Consider the following 20,644-nt stretch of genomic DNA (forward strand, 5'->3'; position numbering starts at 1 on the left):
CATCCACAGGACTGAGCTGTGCCCTGACCCTGCTGTCCCCTCCTTGTCCCCAGAGCCCGTGGATCGCCCTCCTGTGCTGCTCATTGCCAACTCCCAGAACATCCTGGCCACGTACCTGAGCGGGGCCCCCGTGCCCAACATCACCCCCACCAGCGCCAAGCAGACCACGGCCATGGACTTCAACTACGTGGAGGACACGGTCTGCTGGGTCCACGTGGGTGACAGCGCCTCCCAGACCATCCTCAAGTGTGCCAAGATCCCCAACCTGAAGGGCTTTGTGGAGGAAAGGTCCATCAACATCTCCCTGAGCCTGCACCGTGAGTGTCCGTTCCTTGTTCTGCTCCCCCGTCCCCAGTTCCCAGGCTAAGGTGGGTGGAACTGGGAAGGAACTTCCCCACAGGTCATTCCCTTTCCTTTTTTATTATTTCTATCAAATTTAGTAATTTCTTGGTGTGCAGATAAGAGGAGAAGTGATACAGGGAGGAGTGGAGCAAGTTTTGGGATGGCAGCTCTTGCTTCCTTTGGTCCCACCCCATAAAAACGACCAAATCCCACCCCAAAAAGTGACCAAGAGCAAACTCCCAACCCAGAGGTGCCTCTGTGGGTGCCACTGAGTCATGGTGTGAGGTGGCTGGTGGCATTTCCTTCTGCTGGTGGAACGAGTGTGGTCACAGCTCCACGTCCAGTTTGGGTTTGCTGGTTAGGATGGGAGGGAGAGTGACTGGTTGGGATTTTGGTGCTCTCTGAGGAGTCCCTGTGGGCTTCCAGCACCTTCCATGAATGCACAGAGCAGTGAGTGCCACAGCTGGGATGTGGGACACCATTCCTGTCACTGCTTTTAGCCTTTGCCCAAATAATTTGGGGTGGAATTGGGGGGTCTGGAGCTTGCAGTGGGTCTCTGTCAGGTTTTTGCTTCTCCTGGGGGTGTCCTTTGCCTCCTGAAAATGGGGAGGCCTCCAGGGGGAAGAGGGATCCCCTTACCTCACCCACTGGGCTGTTGGGTGGGCAAATTGGGATGGAACAGATTTCTGCAAAGGATTGAAGGTCCTGGGTGGATCTCAGAGCTGAGAGGGATTCTCTGCTGAGGGCAGTGGGATTTGAGCTGGGATCCTGGGGGACCTGGGGGTCCTGGGGGTCCTGGGAGTTCTGGGGGTCCTGGGGATCCTGAGGGTCCCCAGGGAAACTAGGGGTTCTGGGGGTCCTGAGGATCTTTTGGATCCTGAGGATCCTGGGGATCTTGAGGGCTCTGGGGGTCCTGTGGATCCTGGGGACTCTGGGGATCCTGGGGGATCCTGAGGGTTCTGAGAGTCCCAGGGGTCCTTGAGGTTCTGGAGGTCCCAGGAGTTCTGGGGGTCCTGGAGGTCCCGAGGGTCCTGAGGACCCTGGGAGTCCTGGGGATTCTGGGGGTCCTGGAGATTCTGGGGGTCTTGGGACTCCTGAGGATCCTGGGAATCCTGGGGGTCCTGAGGATCTTTTGGGTCCTGGGTGTCCTGGGGGTCCTGGGGGCTCTGGGAATCCTGGGGATGATGGGGGTCCTGGGAGTCCCAGGAGTCCTGGGGGTCCTGGGGGTTCTGGAGGTCCTGGGGATCCTGGGGATCCTCGAGGTTCTGGGGGTCCTGGGGGTTCTGCGAGCCCTGAGGATCCTGGGGGTCCCAGGAGTCCTGGGGCTCTTGGAGGTCTTGGGATCCTGGGGGTCCCTGGGGTCCTGTGAGTTCTGGGGGTTCTGGAGATCTTGGGGATCCTGAGGATCCTGGGGGTCCCAGGAGTCCTGGAGGTTCTGGGGGTCCTGGGAGACCGGGGGTGCTGAGGATCCTGGATGTCCTGGGGGTTCTGGAGATCCTAGAAGTCCTGAAGATCCTGGGGGTCCTGGGCATCCAGGAGGTTCTGGGGATCCTGAGGGTCCTGAGGATCTTTTGGATCCTGGGGGTTCTGGGTATCCTGAGGGTCCCAGGAGTCCTGAGGATCCTGGGGATCCTGGAGGTCCTGAGGGACCTGGGGGTCCTGAGTGTTCTGATGATCCTGTGGGCCCTGGGGTTCTCAGGGTCCTGGAGGTCCCAGGAGTCCTGGGGGGTCCTGAGGGTCTTGGGGGTCCTGAGGATCCTGGAGGTTCTGGGGTTTCTGGCAATCCTGGAGCTCCTGGGGGTTCTGAAGATCCTGAGGGTCCTGAGGATTCTGGGGTTTCTAGGAATCCTGGGGGTCCTGGAGATCCTGGGGGTCCCCGGCTCTGTGTGTGGCAGGCCAAGGCAGGCTGTGGCCACTGCCGAGGGTGTGTGTGCACAGTTAATTCCAGCTCACCCTGTGTATTTTTAGGGCTGGGTGTATTTTTAGGGTGAGGCCTCACCCTTTGCTCTCCCCAGGCCGTAGATAACGTGGAGTTGAGCAGGACAGGCCTCAGCTTCCTGCTTCCCTCCTGGGATTTTGGGGTTTCCCTGGGATTTTGGGGTTTTCTTTGGGATTTTAGGGGTTTCCTTGGGATTTTTGGGGTGTCCCTGGAATTTAGGGGGTCTCTTTAGGCGCCTCTGGCTCGTCACAAAGGAAGTGAGGAGTGAATTCCCCCAATGTCACTGGTGTGGGGATGAGGAGATAATGTCACTCTCCTGCAGGACACTGCGAATCCAATTAGTGCTTTCCCTCTTTATTTCCTTCTTTATGGCATTATCTGCTCCCAGCAGGAACGGGGACCTCCCTGGTGCCTGCTGCTAATGGGGTTTGAGCCGCAAACCCCTCTGATGGGGGCAGATCGATGCTGAGGGGCTGCAGAGCAGCAGGGGCACACCCTGGGATGATGAGGCTCCCCTGCCTCCCTGTCCTGCAGAGATTTCTGTCACTTGTGCCACGGGAGATGTGTTAAATGAGGGCTGTTAACAGCCCTTGGCACGACCCGGTGTCCTCAGAGCTTTATTGTTTCCCCTCGGTCTTTACACTCCCGAAGCTTTTTGCTCTCCTCAGGGCTTCCTGCAGCGCCTCCCCCTCGGCTCCCACCTCGCTGCCCGTGGATATTTGTCACAGGCACTGATTTTCTCACTTGATCTGAGCTGGCTGCTTCCCTGCCCCCAGGTCTTTTTTTCTGGGATACACTAAAAAAAAAATATCAGAGGCTGGTGAATCCTTCCATCCATTTGTCTTACAAAAAAATTCCTGTTTTGTGTTGGAATTTTCTGTTACAAAAATTGCTGTTTTGTGCTGGAATTGGATCGTTTCTCTCCACCATCAGTCTGAGCTTTGACCACCTCGGGGCTGCTTCCCTACCCCCAGGTCTTTTTTTGGGGACACTCTAAAAAAATCAGAGGCTGGTGAATCCTTCCATCCATTTTTCTTACAAAAAAAATCCTGTTTTGAGTTGGAATTGGATCATTTTTCTCCACCATCAGTTGGGCTGGGGGGCTCTGGCCACCTCGGGACTGCTTCCCTACCCCCAGGTCTTTTTTCTAAAAATCAGAGGCTGGTGAGGCTTTCCATCCATTTATCTTACAAAAATTCCCGTTTCTTCTTGGAATTGGATCATTTCCACCCTCAGTTGGGCTGGGGGGTTCTGGCCACTCCCAGGTCTTTTTTCAGGGACACACTAAAAAATCAGAGCCTGGTGAAGCTTTCTGTCCATTTCTTTTACAAAAATTCCTGTTTTGAGTTGGAACTGGATCATTTTTCTCCACCGTCAGTTGGGCTGGGGGGCACTGGCCACTCCCAGGTCTTTTTTCAGGGACACACTAAAAAAATCAGAGCCTGGTGAAGCTTCCCATCCATTTCTCTTACAAAAATTTCTGGTTTTTTGCTGGAATTTGATCATTTTCTTTACCATCAGTCACCTCAGGGCTTGGTGGGCAATGGCCAGCACAGGTGGGATGATGTGGGGAAGGGTCCAGCCCGTCCCCATCCCCACAGGGACCATCCTGGGTGCTCAGTGTCCCTCAGTGCTCACCCCCATGATGAGAATGAGGCATGAGAAGGGCTTGTCCTTCCTGCCAGCACTGAATTGCAACAAGAGGAACTTGTCTTATCCTTCCTCCCATCCTGCTGTCCCTCTCCTCCTCTCCCTGTGACAATCCTGCAGTGTTCCACGCCTGGCAGGCTCAAGGACGGAGGCTCAGGCTGGCACCAGGATGGCACAGGGGGGTTCATCTGAACCCCTAAACCCCTTTGGGATGGGGCAGGGGACACTTGGGGACCTGTCACAGCTCCCCCTGGGCCCTCAGTGCTCCGTGGCAGCTCCTTGACCTCCGGGGACTTTGTGATCCCGTGGGATTTCTCAAGCAGATTCCAACCTCCACGTGTTCCCCCCAGACAATGTCCTTGTTTGTTTGCACTTGGGCTTCCAAGGAATTTCTGAGCCAAACAGAACACTAAAAAATAATAATTAAAATCTGCTGCTGCTGCTTCTCGTGTCATGGCCAGAACTCTCTGCTCCCCCAGGTCTCCAAGCTTATCCTGCTGGCCTTGTCCTCCAATCCTGGGGTTGTTTTATAGGGATCGCATCCTTGAGCAATCCTGGCAGGGAAGCAGCTGTGCTGGGGGATTTGTGCTTCCTTCCATGAGATTCATGTCCTCAGAGGTGACACCAGGAGGTGGGGGCACCTCTCAGGACTGTCCTTGGGATGCCACCTTAGGCTGGCAGCAGGCCAGGGCTGTGCTGGTCACCTCTGAGTCTCCATGGTGGCATTGGCAGAGGTGTTAAATCCCTGGGGGATTTGTGCTTCCTTCCATCAGATTCGTGTCCCCAGAGGTGGCACCAGGAGGTGGGGACACCTCTCAGGACTGTCCTTGTGATGCCACCTTTGGCTGGCAACAGGCCAGGGCTGTGCTGTCACCTCTGGGTCCCCATGGCAGTGGTGACAGAGGTGTTAAATCCCCGTCTCCGGTGCTCTGTGATCGGGTGACACTCAGGGCAAGGTAGGAGCCCTTTGCTTGCACTGTGGAAAAATACTGGGGAACACGTGCCAGGAGTGAGAGCTCTGGGCTTGTCCCTGGCTCTTGGGGTGGCTGCCCTGTCCTTGCCCTTCCCCTCCTCACACTCTTTCAGTTTCTTTTCCCCCTTTTTCTTTTTCCCCTTTTCTGTGCTTTTTTTTTGCGTGGTCAGAACTGGGAGGGTCTGATGAGCAGCTGAGCTTGGTGATGCCAGGGAATGCAGTGATTGTGCCTGGAGCTGGCACTGCCCCATCCCAGCTCTGGTGCTGCTCCTTCCCAGTCCCAGTGCCACCCCCCCAGTGCCAGTGCCACCCTCCCAGTCCCAGTGCCACCCTCCCAGTCCCATCTCTGCCCTCCCAGTCCCAGTGCCACCCTCCCAGTCCCAGCTCTGCTCCTTCCCAGTCCCAAACTGCTGTCCTGTCCCAAAACTGCTCCTTCCCAGTCCCAGTGCCACTCTCCCAGTTCTCCCAGTCTAGCTCTGCCCCTTCCCAGTCCCAGCTCTGTTCTCCCAGTCTCTTTCCCAGTCCAGCTCTGCTCTTTCCCAGTCCCAGCTCTGCTCCTTCCCAGTCCAACACTCCTCTCCCAGTCCAGCTCTGCTCTTTCCCAGTTCCAGCACTGCTCTTTCCCAGTTCCAGCACTGCTTTCCCAGTCCCATCTCTGTTCTCCCAGTTCATCACTGGTTTCCCAATCCAGCACTGCTCTCCCACTCCCAGCTCTGATCTTTCCCAGTCCATCACTGGTTTCCCAGTCCCAGCACTGTTCTCCCAGTCCAGCTCTGTTCCTCTCCCAGTCCAGCACTGCTCCTTCCCAGTCCCAGCAATGTTTCCCAGTCCCAGCTCTGCTCCTTTCCAGTCTCAGCATGGTTCTGCCAGTCCAACACTGCTCCTTCCCAGTCCCAGCACTGGTTTCCCAGTCCCAGCACTGTTCTCCCACTCCAGCTCTGCTTCTTCCCAGTCCCAGTGCCACTCTCCCAGTCCAGCACTGGTTTCCCAGTCCCAGCACTGCTCCTTCCCAGTCCAGCACTGGTTTCCCAGTCCCAGCTCTGTTCTCCCAGTCCAGCTTTGCTCTCCCAGTCCCAGCACTGGTTTCCCAGTCCAGCTCTGCTCCTTCCCAGTAGGAGCAGTCACCAATTCTGCAGGAATTTCCCTCAGCAGGCTCCTTGCAGGGCTGCTGGGGAAAGGCTGCAGAGGTGCCACGATTTATTATTTCTCAATTTAAGCTTTGTTGTTTTCCTTTCTAAAACAAACCCCCCGGGAAGGAGTTTGAAATATCAGGACATTTGATCCTGAGTGCATTCTAAACCCCAAACACCAACAATCTGGCCAGCATTAAAATCCCTTCCTGGGCAGCATCAATCCCAAGCTGCCCAGCTCTGGGGGTGTTTTCATTGACTCCATTTCAGTGTCACTGGGAATGGGCTGTCCCCGTGCCAGCAGGCAGGGAGAGGAGCTGGGACAGATTGATTTCAGGGCCTGCAGAGGAATCCAAGTACATTTCTTCCCCCACTTTGCATGGAAAGCTATTTTTCTTCCTTGCTGCCTCATCCTGGCCAAGAAAGAGGCTCCGACGTGAACTCACTTGGCAGGAGAGGGGGATGATTGGTAACTTCATCTCGTGGTTCCTTTCTGTTGGTTTCTTTTCTTCTTTTTTAACTGTTTGTGGCTGTTCTTGGCGCAGTGAGGAAGGAAAGTGGGAGATGGGGGAGAGCAGGGGGTGGGAGAGAAGGGGATAAATGGGGCAGGGGGTAAATGGGAGCAGGACATGGAGGGGAGAAGGGATAGGGGAGCAGGGGTTAGGGGAGAGCAGGGGATAAATGGGAGCAGGGGATAAATGGGAGCAGGGGATAAATGAGAGCAGGGGATAGATAGGAACAGGATATGGTGGGGAAAAGGGATAGGGGAGAGAAGGGGATGGGGGAAATCAGTCAGGGGATAGGGGAGAGCAGGAGATGGGGGAGAGCAGGGGATAAATGGGAACAAGGAATAAATGGGAGCAGGGGATAAATGGGAGCAGGGGATGGGGGAAATCAGGGGATAGGAGAGAGCAGGGGATAAATGGGAGTAAAGGAATAAATGGGAGCAGGGGATAAATGGGAGAAGGACATGAAGGGGAGCAGGGGATGGAGGAAATCAGAGAATGGGGGAAATTAGGGAATAGGAGAGACCAGGGGATAAATGGGAGCAAGGGGTAAATGGGAGCAGGACGTGGAGGGGAGAAGGGGATGGGGGAAATCAGGAGATAGGGGAGAGCAACAATAAATTGGAGCAGGGGATGAATGGGAGCAAGGGTAAAATGAGAACAGGACATGAAGGGGAGAAGGGGATAGGGGAGCACAGGATAAATGGGAGTGAGGGAAAAATGGGAGCAGGATATGGAGGGGAAAAGGGGATAGGGGAGAGCAGGGGATGGGGGAAATCAGGAGATGGGAGAGAGCAGGGGATAAATGGGACCAGAGAATAAATGGGAACAGAGGATAAATGGGACCAGGACATGAAAGGGAGCAGGGAATAAATGGGAGCAAGGCATAAATGGGAGCAAGGGATAAATGGGAGCAGGACATGGAGGGGAGCAGGGGATAGGGGACAGCAAGAACCAGGATGGATGGGAACAGAGAATGGGATGGGTGGGAGAAGGGGATAGAGGGGAGCAGGCACCACACAGGAAAGCAGGAATTGGGTGTGAACAGGGGATGAAGGCAAGCAGGAGCTGGAGGGAGCAGAGGATGAGGAGAACAGGGGATGAAGGACACAGGGACTGTCTGGAGCCATGCACTCACACCAGCTCATTGTGATGGTGATTTTAATCAGTCTCTTAACGAAGATCTGACACTCAGGACCCCTCTGTGGCTCTTCCCAGCATCTCTGACTCCCCTTTCCTGCTGTTTCCCCTTGTAGGGAACTTAAATAAATCCCCCAAAGGGACTGAGAGCCCCTGAACCTCCCTCCCCTGCCCCAGGCTGTGGTGGCAGGGCTGAGCTGCATTCCCACATTGCTGGGGACAAAAGGGTGACACGAATGTCCTGACTCATCAGTGCCCAGGTTTGATTTCACACGGACAGGAGCGTGTCTGTCCCAGCACACATCTGTCTGTGTGTCCCAGCACACGTCTGTCTGTCCATCCTCACTGCAGGAGCCCCTTGGGACCTTTCCTGGCCCCATTTCTGCTTCCTCCTCCCCCCCAGATCACCCCAGTGCCGGGTTCCCATCGAGCCTGTGTCTCTCTCCTCTCACCCAGAAGGAAGCCAAGTGCCCCCGTGCCTCCCCCTCAGCCTCTGTGCAATATTTGTGCCCACGGAATGGGCTCATTAAGGCAGAGTAATTAGCAGTCCCTTGGCTGCCCTCCACAGCTCATTCCATTCCCTGTTCCTGCTCTTCCCCACCTCCTGTGCCTCAGCCAGGCTCTGCGGGGATGCTGTGGGGTTGAGCCAGGACATGGGCAGGAGGGAAAGTTTGGGGTGTCCCCGTTTTGGGGGGGCAGAGATGGTGTCAGAGAGGGGCTGGAGAGGTTCTGGTGGCGCCTTGGACATGGGAGAGGCAGTCATGGTGCTGTACCAGAGCAGAACATGGCCTGAAGAGGAGGCAAATTTGGGGTGTCCTCACCCTGTGGAGCAGAGATGGTGTCAGTGGCTGCTTGGACGTGGTTCCACCTCAGATGCAGCCATGGTGCTGCACAAGAATGGAGAAGAGGAGGCAATTTTGGGGTGTCCCCACTCTGGGGAGCAGAGATGGTGTCAGAGAGGGCCTGGAGAGGTTTCTGGTGATCCCGTGGACATGGTTCCCCTGCAGATACAGCCATGGTGCTGCATGGAGCAGAGCACAGCCTGAAGAGGAGGCAATTTTGGGGTGTTCCCACTTGGGAGATGGTGTCAGAGAGGGGCTGGAGATGTTCTGGTGGTCTCTTGGACATGGGAGATGCAGCCATGGTGCTGTACCAGAGCAGAACATGGCCTGAATAGGAGGGAAAGTTTGGGGAGCAGAGATGGTGTCAGTGAGGGGTTGGGGAGGTTCTGGTGATCCCTTGGACACGGTTCCCCTTCAGATACAGCCATGGTGCTGCGCCAGAATAAAGAAGAGGAGGCAATTTTGGGGTGTCCCCACTCTGGGGAGCAGAGATGGTGTCAGAGAGGGGCTGGAGAAGTTCTGGTGATCCCTTGGACATGGTTCCCCTTCAGATACAGCCATGGTGCTGCATGGAGCAGAACATGACCTGAAGAGGAGGGAAGTTTGGGGTGTCCCTACCCTGGAGAGCTGGAGATGGTGTCAGAGAGGTCCTGGAGAGGTTCTGGTGATCCCTTGGACATGGTTCCCCTTCAGATACAGCCATGGTGCTGCACCAGAATGGAGAAGAGGAGGCAAATTTGGGGTGTCCCCACCCTGTGGAGCTGCAGGTGGTGTCGCTGAGGTGCTGGAGAGGTTCTGGTGGTTCCTTGGTTCCCCTTCAGTGCTGCTGCACTGGATCCAAGGCACTGGGACTCCCAGTGCTCCGTGGAGCAGGGCATTGCTCCATCCTGTCCCCAAGGCTGGGATGTCCCTCTGAGGGGGCTCTGTCACCCCCTGAGGCACATTTGGCTGCCTCAGGTCGGGCGTGAGCTCTCGCACAGCCCCAGGGCTCCATCCCAGCCCCGACTCAGACATCCTGGCCCAGGTCCACCAGCTTCCACCCAGCGGTTCCTCCTCGCACAGAAACATCTCGGCAGAAAGGGAGCAGGGGGGTGAATTTATTTATTTTTGAGCCTGCTTTGCTGAGGCAACCAGGCTGACGTGACGGCTGTGGTGGTGCTGGTGGCAGCCTCTCCTCCTTCCTGCCCTGCTCGGACACACAAGGACTTGGCTGTTCCTGGGAGCAAAGGGGGGACCCTCAGGGTGTCTGTCCGTCCGTCTGTCCGGCGCCCTCGGGGGCGGGAGTTTGTCTTTGTGCTCGTCCTGTTAACATACTTCTAATTAAGGAAAATTGTCCCCAGGAGCAGTGTTTATCCAGGCCGGTCACAGAGGCGGGTTTGTTCTCCCAGCGAGAGGATGTCTGTGGAGGGGGGAAAAAGAGAGACAGAAATTCCTCCAGATTATGGCATTATGTAAATGTATCAAACGGATCATTCCCTATTAAAAAAAAAAAAAAAAAAAAAAAAAAAAAAAGGAAAGTAGGAAACCGATGGATTTCAGCAGCCCTGGGGATTGCATTCCTGACGAGCCTCCACCCGCGTTTCAGAGCCGAAATATTCGGCGACTTTTCCAAGATGTTTTTCCTTCCAGGCCGCGTGCCCTGAGTGCCTGGGGGGGCTCTTGGGGCCACCCCCCAGCCCTCCCAGGCTTCTTTTCTTGCTGGGTGGCAATTTGGCCACAATTCCTGCTCGCCCTTTGTGCCCAGAGCAGGGGACGTGGTGTTTGCTGCTGTCCGTGGGATGTGGTGTGGATGGGAACCATGGATTCCATGGTTTGTGTCAAGGCTGGTTGACCCTGGGGAAGCAAGAACCAGCTGTTTATAGGACTTAAATATTCTTTATTTATTCTTTATTTCTTTATTATTATTGATTTCTTTATTATTCCTTATTTTTTCTTTATTATTCGTTATTTCTTTATCATTCGTTATTTAAATATTATTCACTTGTGTCAAGGCTGGTTGACCCTGGGGAAGCAAGAACCAGCTGTTTATAGGACTGAAATATTCTTTCTTTATTTTTTATTTCTTTATTATTCTTTTTTTATTATTTTTTATTTATTCTTTATTATTCGTTATTTATTCTTTATTATTCGTTATTTCTTTATTATTCATTATTATTCGTTATTATTCATTATTTATTATTCATTATTTTCATTCGTTATTTAAATATTATTTTTTTGTGTCAAGGCTGGTTGACCCTGGGGAAGCAAGAACCAGCTGTTTATAGGACTTGAGTATTCTTCATTAATTTTTATTTCTTTTTTATTCTTTATTTTTTTATTATTCATTATTTATTCTTTATTATTCGTTATTTCTTTAATATTCATTATTATTTGTTATTATTCATTATTTATTATTTGTTATTTAAATTTTATTCATTTGTGTCAAGGCTGGTTGACCCTAGGGAAGCAAGAACCAGCTGCTTATAGGACTTTGATATTCTTTATTTCTTTATTACTATTTATTTCTTTATTATTCGTTATTTATTCTTTATAATTCGTTATTTAAATATTCTTTATTATTAATTTTTTAAAATTCATGATTCTTTATTTTTCCTTATTTATTATTCGTTATTTAAATATTTTCCGTTTGTGTCAAGGTTGGTTGACCCTGGGGAAGCAAGAACCAGCTGTTTATAGGATTTTAATATTCTTCATTTATTCTTTATTTCTTTATTTATTCTTTATTTCTCTTTATTTCTCTTTTTTTCTTAATTATTCTTTATTTAAAGTCAGATGTTGGCTTTAAACACTCCATCTCTATTCTCTGTCCCTTGTGCTGGGGCAAGGGGGAAAATGCTCCTGAGCAGAATGGGAACAAGGATTTGGTGTCAGAGCTCCGTGCCCAGGGAAGTTTTTGGCTGCTTCAAGCAGAGCTGGGACCTCTCCTGCCCCCACATCCCTGTCCTGCTCTCCTGGAAATGCTCCCTTGAGGAACAGCATGGAAGTGGAATTTCTCCCAGACTTGGAATCATGGAATTACTAAAGTTGGAAAATCCCCCATTAACCCAGAGCTGCCAGATTGTCACTAAAATGTGTCCCCAAGTGCCACATCCACACATTTCAGGAGGAATTTCTTCATGGAAAGGGTTGTCAGGCATTGGGAGGGGTTCTTAGGGAGGGTGCCCATCCCTGGAGGTGTCTGAGGAACATCTGCATGTGGCACTCAGGGATGAACTCGATGGTCCTGGAGGGTTTTTCCAACCTCAGGGATTCTGGATTTCAGAATTTTTTGCTGTTTTGATTTTTTCCTGACCTTGTTGAACCCCTAAAGAAATGCTCCCTTGAGGGGTAGCTGGGTAGAGGGGAAGCTGGAGTTTCTCCCAGACTTGGAATCATGGAATTATTAAAGTTGGAAAACCTTCTAAGACCCTTGAGTGCAACCATTAACCCAGAGCTGCCAGGTTGTCACTAAAATGTGTCCCCAAGTGCCACATCCGCACATTTCAGGAGGAATTTCTTCATGGAAAGGGTTGTCAGGCATTGGGAGGGGTTCTTAGGGAGGGTGCCCATCCCTGGAGGTGTCTGAGGAACATCTGCATGTGGCACTCAGGGATGAACTCGATGGTCCTGGAGGGTTTTTCCAACCTCAAGGATTCCAAAATTCAGGGAAATTTTGCTGTTTTGATTTTTTTCCTGAGCTTTTTGAACCTCTGTGGGTACAGGGAGGTTTCTCCTTTTCCTTGCTCAGCCCGGAGGAGCTGCTGGGTGGCTTCATCCCCCTCGCAGCTGTTTGAGGACTGTCGAAATCCCTGGGTTTAATCCGAGGGAAGATTTTTGTGTGTGTTTCCTTCCTCCTCCTGTCAGGCCACAATTGATGTGTTTGCAGACTGCACAGCAACTGATTCATGCAGAGCAAAGTTATTTGCTGGCTCAGCAAAGCTCCTTCCCCAAAAAAAAAAAAAAAACCCCAAAAAAAATACAAACCCAAACCCACAGCCCTGCAGTGCCTCGCTGGGAGTGGGGTAAATCCAGTGGAGGGAGGGAGAATTTGGGGCTGCAGCTCCAGTGGGAAATGTGGGAATTGTTTCAAGGAGATCTTTGGGTGGGATTGTCCCACCTGGAGCTCTGGGATCCCAGAAGAAGGAGGAGGTCAGGGTTGGAGGAGAGATGGGGGTGAGAAGGGTCCAGGGAAGGCTCAGAGCCTCTTCCAGTGCCTGAAGAGGCTCCAGAAGATCTGGAGCTTAAAAGGGTCCAGGGAGAGCTCAAAGCTTCTTCCAGTGCTTGAAGAGGTTCCAGGAGAGCTGGAGAGGGAGGATCCAGAAGATCTGGAGCTTAAAAGGGTCCAGGAAAAGTTCAGGGCTTCTTCCAGTGCCTGAAGAGGCTCCAGATCTGGAGCTTAAAAGGAAAAGTTCAGGGCTTCTTCCAGTGCCTGAAGAGGCTCCAGAAAAGCTGGAGAGGGAGGATCCAGAAGATCTGGAGCTTAAAAGGGTCCAGGAAAAGTTCAGGGCTTCTTCCAGTGCCTGAAGAGGCTCCAGAAAAGCTGGAGAGAGAGGATAAAGAAGATCTGGAGCTGAGAAGGCACCAGGGAAAGTTCAGGGCTTCTTCTTGTACCTGAAGAGGCTCCAGAAAAGCTGGAGCTGATGAGGGTCCAGGGACAGCTCAGAGCTTCTTCCAGCACCTGAAAAGGCTCCAGGAGAGCTGGAGATAATGGCTCTAGAAGAGCTGGAGCTGAGAAGGCTCCAGGGAGAACTCAGAGCTTTTTCCAGTGCCTGAAGAGGCTCTAGAAGAGCTGGAGCTGAAAAGGCTCCAGGGAGAGCTCAGAGCTTCTTCCAGTGCCTGAAGAGGCTCCAGGAGAGCTGGGGACAAGGGCTTGGAGTGACAGGACACAGGGAATGGCTTCCCACTGACACAGGGTGTGGTTAGGTGGGATTTTAGGAAGAAATTCCTCCCCTGGATCTCTGGAAGTGCCCAAGGCCAGGTTGGATGGAGCATGGAACACCTTGGGATAGCGGAAGGTGTCTCAAGTGGGATTGAGATGATCTTTTGACCCAAACCAGTGGGACTGAGATGATCTTTTGACCAGTCTGGGATTCTCAGAAAAGGGAAAATCCAAGCTCAGTGTGACAGGGTTTTGTGGCAGGGACCTCAGGAACAGCTCAGTGGGGCTCAGGGAGAGCTCAGAGCTTCTTCCAGTGCCTGAAGAGGCTCCAGGAGAGCTGGAGAGGGACTTGGGACAGGGGTCTGGAGTGACAGGACACAGGGAATGGCTTCTCACTGACACAGAGTCAGTTTAGGTGGGATATTAGGAAGAAATTCGTCCCCTGGATCCCTGGAAGTGCCCAAGGCCAGGTTGGATGGAGCTTGGAGCAACCTGGAAGGTGTCTCAAGTGGGACTGAGATGATCTTTTGACCCAAACCAGTCTGAGATTCTGTGAAAAGGGAAAATCCCGGCCCCAGTGTGACAGGGTTTTGTGGCAGGGACCTCAGGAACAGCTCAGTGGGGCTCACTCAGGCCCTGGAGGGTGTGAAACCAGGAAACATCTGTGAGCGTGGCTTTTGGGGTTTCCTGAAGCCGCCAACCCGCCCGTGTTGAGCAATTTTAATGAAGTTCCCTCATCCTCCATTCCTCCCCCTCTCCTAGATGGGGCTGCTGGCCTGGACCCCATCCCTGTCCCCGTCCCTGTGAGGGTTTTTTGGCTGCCTGTCCCAGGAAGAGCCTTGGAAAGCTGAAAAAGCTGAAATTTCCCTGCTCTCTGCCCCCACCAGCTCCTTTCCAAAGGCTCCCAAATAAATAAATCTTGGGAAACGAGCTCGGCTCGTGTCGCAATCGCCGGGGTTGAGCAAGGAGAGGGATTTGTTCCAAATTGGGAATTTTTTTTTGGGGGGGGGAGAGGCACCCAAAGGGGGTTTTGGGAGGGAAGGGGGTTGGTGGGATTCTCTGGAAATCATCTATGACCCCTCCAGGGGACAAAGTCAGCACTGCTGGTCCCCTCAGATGGGTTCAAAGGTGTTTTTATGGCTACGGGTGGTCGTGGCACCATCCCTGGGCATCCATTCTTGAAGGGGGACACAGAGGGAGAGTCCCCCCCTCTCCAAAAATTGAGAAGGAGGGAGGTTAAAGTGTCTGCAGGCCAATGCCAGGGGTTAAAAATAGCTGTTTTCTAAATCAGCTCCCAGCAGAAGTTCGAGAGGAAATCCAGGTTTAGCTGAGGCTACAAGAAAGAGGCTGAAAATAATAATAATAATAATTATTATTATAATAATAATGAAAATAACAACAGTGGTATAAAATAAAAATAAAAAGTGATTCCTGCGAAGGAGAGGGGAGGATGGTGAGCGGGGAGAGATGGAAAACAAAAGCCTTTGAGGAGGGTAATGCTTTCCAGCTGCAAAAATAAAGCCTGGGAGAGGAGCAAGTGCTTGATTACCCTCAGCCCTGAGCTGCCCTGCTTGGAGCTGGGGCTCATCTGGAGCCCCCCAGCTGGACCAGGACCTGGCTTGGGGCAGGATGGGTGTGAGGGGAGGGTGGGGCTGGAATTCTGTGCCTTATTTTGGGTATTTTCCTCTTTGAGTGTTGGGCTGGGGCTCATCTGGAGCCCCCCAGCTGGACCAGGACCTGGATTGAGGCAGGATGGGTGTGAGGGGAGGGTGGGGCTGCAATTCTGTGCCTTGTTTTGGGTGTTTGAGTGTTGGGCTGGGGCTGATCTGGAGCCCCCCAGCTGGATCAGGACCCTCTTTTCCCCTGGATGAGTGTGAGGGGAACGTGGGGCTGCAATTCTGTGCCTTGTTTTGGGTGTTTGAGTGTTGGGCTGGGGCTCATCTGAAGCCCTCCAGCTGGATCAGGACCCTCTTTTCCCCTGGTCTGGAGCAGGGAATTCTGTGAGGGGAACATGGGGCTGCAATTCTGTGCCTTGTTTTGGATGTTTTCCTCTTTGAGCATTGGGATTGGGCTCATCTGGAGCCCCCCAGCTGGATCAGGACCCTCTTTTCCCCTGGATGAGTGTGAGGGGAACGTGGGGCTGCAATTCTGTGCCTTGTTTTGGGTGTTTTCCTCTTTGAGCATTGGGATTGGGCTCACCTGGAGCCCCCCAGCTGGACCAGGACCTGGCTTGGGGCAGGATGGGTGTGAGGGGAATGTAGGGCTGCAATTCTGTGCCTTGTTTTGGGTGTTTTCCTCTTTGAGCATTGGGATTGGGCTCACCTGGAGCCCCCCAGCTGGATCGGGACCTGGCTTGGGGCAGGATGGGTGTGAGGGGAGTGCGGGGCTGGAATTCTGTGCCTTGTTTTGGATGTTTTCCTCTTTGAGCGTTGGGATTGGGCTGATCTGGAGACCCCCAGCTGGACCAGGACCCTCTTTTCCCCTGGTCTGGAGCCGGGAATTCTGTGAGGGGAACGTGGGGCTGCAATTCTGTGCCTTGTTTTGGGTGTTTCCCTCTCTGAGTGTCGGGCCGGACTCAGCCCCACCTCGGGGGGAGAGGTGGGAAAGGGGCTCTGGGATGGGTTGGACCCCCTCAAAGAGCAGAATTTGGGGTTCTGAGCCACGCTGGGGGGCCCCCTGAGCCGTTCTGCCAACGCTCCCCATCCGCCCCTGCTTGGATCTCTCCTCTGGTCCTGTGACTCTGACTCAGCCACGCAGGCGCCAGCCAAGCTCTGCTTTTTTTGGGGAATTCTTGCACATCCCTTTTGCTCGAGCGTTCCTCGCCCCAGCAGGGCCCTGCCACCCCCTCCCCACGTCACAGGGGGGGTTTGGGGGGTGCTGCTGGTGACAGCAGAGCTCTGTCTCAGGGGCACAATGTGGCCTTTGGTACCCCAGTGTGCATTTTTAGGTGGTTTTTATCCCAAACCCCTCTTGCCCCAGGAGCTGGGGGGTCCTGGCTGGAGGAGGAGCCCCCCCAAACCCTGTGCCAGGCCTGGCACGTTGGGAGCCCTGCTTGTGGTTGATTCCTTGGCTTGCTTGAGGTTGTTTCCTCCTTGTTTGGGGTTAATTTCTTGTTTTTGGCTGTTCCCGCTTGATTTTACATCCCTTTGCTCAAGTGTTCCTCGCCCCAGCACGGCCCTGCCACCCCTTCCCCATTCCCAGTGTTCCTGCAGGGTGACCCCCCCATGGTCACAGGGGGGTTTGGGGAGCAGGGAAAGGCTGTGGCTGCTCCTGGTGACAGCAGGACTCTGTCTTGGGGGCAGAACTTGTCACCCCAGTGCACAGTTTCAGGTGGTTTTCATCCCAAACCCCTCTTGCCCCAGGAGCTGGGGGGTCCTGGTTGGAGCAGGAGCCCCCCCACCAAATCCTGTGCCAGCCCTGGCACGCTGGGAGCCCTGTTTGGGGTTGATTCCTTGTTTTTGGCTGTTCCCACTTGATTTTACATCCCTTTGCTCGAGTGCTCCTCGCCAGAACAGCCCCCCATCCTCAGGACCCTGCCACCCCAAGTTTTCACCCCAAACCCCTCTTGCCCCAGGAGCAGGAGCCCCCTGAGCCCCGTGCCAGCCCTGGCACGTTGGGCAGCACTTTGGGAGCCCTGTTTGGGGTTGATTCCTTGGTTTTGGCTGCTCCCACTTGATTTTACATCCCTTTGCTCAAGTGCTTCTCACCCTGGCATGGCCCTGCCACCCCCTCCCCATGTCACAGGGGGGTTTGGGGAGCAGGGTGACAGCAGGGCTCTGTCTCAGGGGCAGAATGTCACCCCAATGTGCATTTTTAGGTGGTTTTCATCCCAAACCCCTCTTGCCCCAGGAGCTGGGGGGGTCCTGCTTGGAGAGCAGGAGCCCCCCCCCAAACCCTGTGCCAGCCCTGGCACGTTGTGAGCCCTGCACCAGGCTTGGTTTGGGGTTGATTCTCATTCCTTGGCTCGGGCTGTCCCCACTTGTTTTTACGAGCTGCCTCTCGCAGCCTCGCCCTTCCTGAGGAGGGTGGGGTCAACGTCCCCATCCCTGTCCCCTTCCCTGTCCCCATCCCTGTCCCCTTCCCTGTCCCCATCCCTGTCCCCAGGGCCACAGAATGAGCTGTCTGAGCTGGCCTGGCTCGCTCAGGGATGGGGATTGGGGTCTGTGCACCCCAAACTCTCTCTGTGTGCTCAGTCCCAGCCCGGCTGTGTGGATGGAGAGCCCCGGGATCGAGGGTGGGGTGGGGGCATTGCAAAATCTCCTGGCTTGGTTCGTGTTTTCCCTGCTGTGTTGGTTAATAATTCAGTGCTGTCTGGCCCTGCTCCACCAGGGCTGTCTGGGTCTCACTGACCTTGGGGTCCTGAGGATGGGGGGCTGTTCTGGATTATCTTTGCTCATCTGAGGCTGCCCAGGTCCTGCTGGCCTTGGGGTGCTGAGGATGGGGGATCATTGTGCCCCATCCCTGCTCTTCCAGGGCTCTCTGAGTCCTCCTGATCTTGGGCTCCTGAGGATGGGGGGCTGTTCTGGCTCATTCTTGCTCATCTGGGGCTGTCCAGGTCCTGCTGGCCTTGGGATATTGGGATTTGGGGGTCATTGTGCCCCATTCTTACTCCTCTGGAGTGTCCAGGTCCTGCTGGTCTTGGAGTGCTGAGACTGGGGGGTTTCTGTGCCCCATCTCTGCTCTCCCAGGGCTGTCTGGGTCCTCCTGATCTTGGGGTTCTGAGCATGGGGGGGGCTGTTCTGGCCCATCCCTGCTCTTCTTTGGCTGTCCAGGTCCTGCTGCCCTTGAGATGCTGGGACTGGGGGGTTGTTGTGCCCCATCTCTGCTCTTCCAGGGCTGTCTGGGTCCTGCTGACCTTGGGGTCCTGGGGCTGGGGGGCTGCTCTGGCCCATCCCTGCTCCTTCCTCCAGGCCTCTGAGTCCCTCTGACCTCTGGGTCCTTCTGCCCAGGGCTGCTGTGCCCCATCCCTGCTCTGCCCCATCCCTGCTCCTCCAGGGCTCTCCAGATCCTCTTAGCCTCAGGATGCTGGGACTGGGGGGTCACTGTTCCTCATCCCTGCTCCTCCAGGGCTCTCTGAGTCCTCCTGATCTTGGGGTCCTGGAGCTGGGGGGTCGTTGTGCCCCATCCCTGCTCTGCCCCATCCCTGCTCCGCCCTGTCCATTCTCACTGTGGTGCTGCAGTGATGGAGATGCAGGGTCTGGGGGTGCACCAAACCAAAGGACAGCTCTCCAAAACCCCTTTGGATCGATCTCTGGGAGCAGCAGCCCCTCATTCTGGCCTCTGTCCTGGCAGGCTCAGGAGGGGCTGAGCAGCTGAGCCCTGGCCAGGCAGGAATTCAGGCGCGTTGGGCTGATCGGATTTAACTGGTTTAATTAAACACTCGCTGGCTTTCACTGGTTTAATTAAATGCTCACATGCTGCCTGCCAGGTGCTGCCTCTCACCTGCCCCAGCCCCCAGGGTGTCCCTGCAGCTCTGGATTAGCTCTGCTCCCACCTTGCCCAGCGGGTTCTGCCCTCGGTGCCAACCTGTGCCACCCGTGGGGCTGCTGGAGCCCCTTCCCTGCTGCCCACTCCCTTCTGCAGCAGGGACTGGCAGAGCTTCCCCTGCCCCACTGGGGTTCCTGAGGGATGGATTCACAGGGTTCCTGAGGGATGGATTCCCAATGTTTCTGCAGGGTGAATTCCCAGTATTCCTACAGGGTAAAGTCCCAGTGTTCCTACAGGGTGAATTCCCAGTGTTTCTGAGGGATGAATTCCCAGGATTTCTGCAGGGTGAATTCCCAATGTTTCTGCAGGGTGAATTCCCAGTGTTTCTGCAGGGTGAATTCCCAGTATTCCTACAGGGTAAAGTCCCAGTGTTCCTACAGGGTGAATTCCCAGTGTTTCTGAGGGATGAATTCCCAGGATTTCTGCAGGGTGAATTCCCAATGTTTCTGCAGGGTGAATTCCCAGTGTTTCTGCAGGGTGAATTCCCAGTATTCCTACAGGGTAAAGTCCCAGTGTTCCTACAGGGTGAATTCCCAGTGTTTCTGAGGGATGAATTCCCAGTGGTTCTGAGGGATGAATTCCCAGGATTTCTGCAGGGTGAATTTCCAGGGTTTCTGCAGGGATGATTTCCCAATATTCCTGCAGGATGAATTCCCAGTATCCCTACAGGGTAAAGTCCCAGTGTTCCTACAGGGTGAATTCCCAATATTCCTTCAGGATGAATCCACAGTGTTCCTGCAGGATGAATTCCCAAGATTTCAGCAGGAGAAATTCCAGTGTTTCTGAGGGATGACTTCCCCGTGTTGCTGCAGGAAAAATTCCCAATGTTTCTGCAGGAAAAATTCCCAATATTCCTTCAGGGTGAATTCCCAGTGTTCCTGCAGGATGAATTCCTAGGGTTTCTGCAGGGTGAATTCCCATTATTCCTGTGGGACGAATTCCCAGTGTTGCTGCAGGGTGAATTCCTAATATTCCTTCAGGGTGAATTCCCAGTGTTTCTGCTGGGATGATTTCCCAGTATTCCTACAGGATAAATTCCCAATATTTCTGTGGGATGAAATCCCGATATTTCTGTGGGATGAAATCCCAATATTCCTGTGGGATGAATTCCTAGGGTTTCTGCAGGATGCTCTCCTGGTTGTGTGTGATGTTTTTTGGCTTGTCTGGGGGCTGCAGGTCTCCCTGGGGAGCAGAGGATGGGCTGCCATGGGTGCCGTGGGTGCCCTGTGGGTTCCGTGGGTGCTCTGGGTGCTCTGGGTGCCCTGTGAGCGTTGTGGGTGCCCTGTGGCTCCACGCAGGGTGACCAGGGCAGATCCTTGCTGTGGGTGCAGCTCCCAGTGCATTCATGGCTCCCATGGGTTCATTCCTTGGCTGTGCTGGTGGTTGTGACCCAGGGGGTGCCCTGTGGGTGCCCTGTGGGTGCTGTGTTTGCTCTGGGTGCCCTGTGGGTGCCCTGAACGTGCTGTGGGTGCTGTGGGTGCTGTGTTTGCTCTGGGTGCCCTGTGGGTGCTCTGAACGTGCTGTGGGTGCCCTGTGTGTGCCGTGGGTGCTGTGTTTGCTCTGGGTGCCCTGTGGGTGCCCTGAACGTGCTGTGGGTGCCCTGTGGGTGCTATGGGTGCTGTGTTTGCTCTGGGTGCCCTGTGGGTGCCCTGAACGTGCTGTGGGTGCCCTGTGGATGCCCTGTGGGTGCTGTGGGTGCTGTGTTTGCTCTGGGTGCCCTGTGGGTGCCCTGAACGTGCTGTGGGTGCCCTGTGGGTGCCGTGGGTGCTGTGTTTGC

The 20,644-nt window shown here is 54.2% G+C and overlaps 1 protein-coding gene across 7 annotated transcripts in view; it reads left to right on the forward strand.

The window, feature by feature from the left end:
* Window positions 1–20,644, forward strand: part of LRP1 (LDL receptor related protein 1) — a 131,320-nt gene that overhangs the window by 33,667 nt on the left and 77,009 nt on the right. For all 7 annotated transcript variants that reach the window (XM_063179362.1, XM_063179364.1, XM_063179363.1 and 4 more), the window contains exon 6: window positions 54–317. In XM_063179362.1, the coding sequence (XP_063035432.1) occupies window positions 54–317 (264 nt within the window). The remainder of the gene's footprint in view (window positions 1–53; window positions 318–20,644) is intronic.

Source organism: Melospiza melodia, chromosome 31, assembly GCF_035770615.1.
Source record: "Melospiza melodia melodia isolate bMelMel2 chromosome 31, bMelMel2.pri, whole genome shotgun sequence".
In the NCBI taxonomy this organism is placed as follows: Eukaryota; Metazoa; Chordata; class Aves; order Passeriformes; family Passerellidae; genus Melospiza; species Melospiza melodia.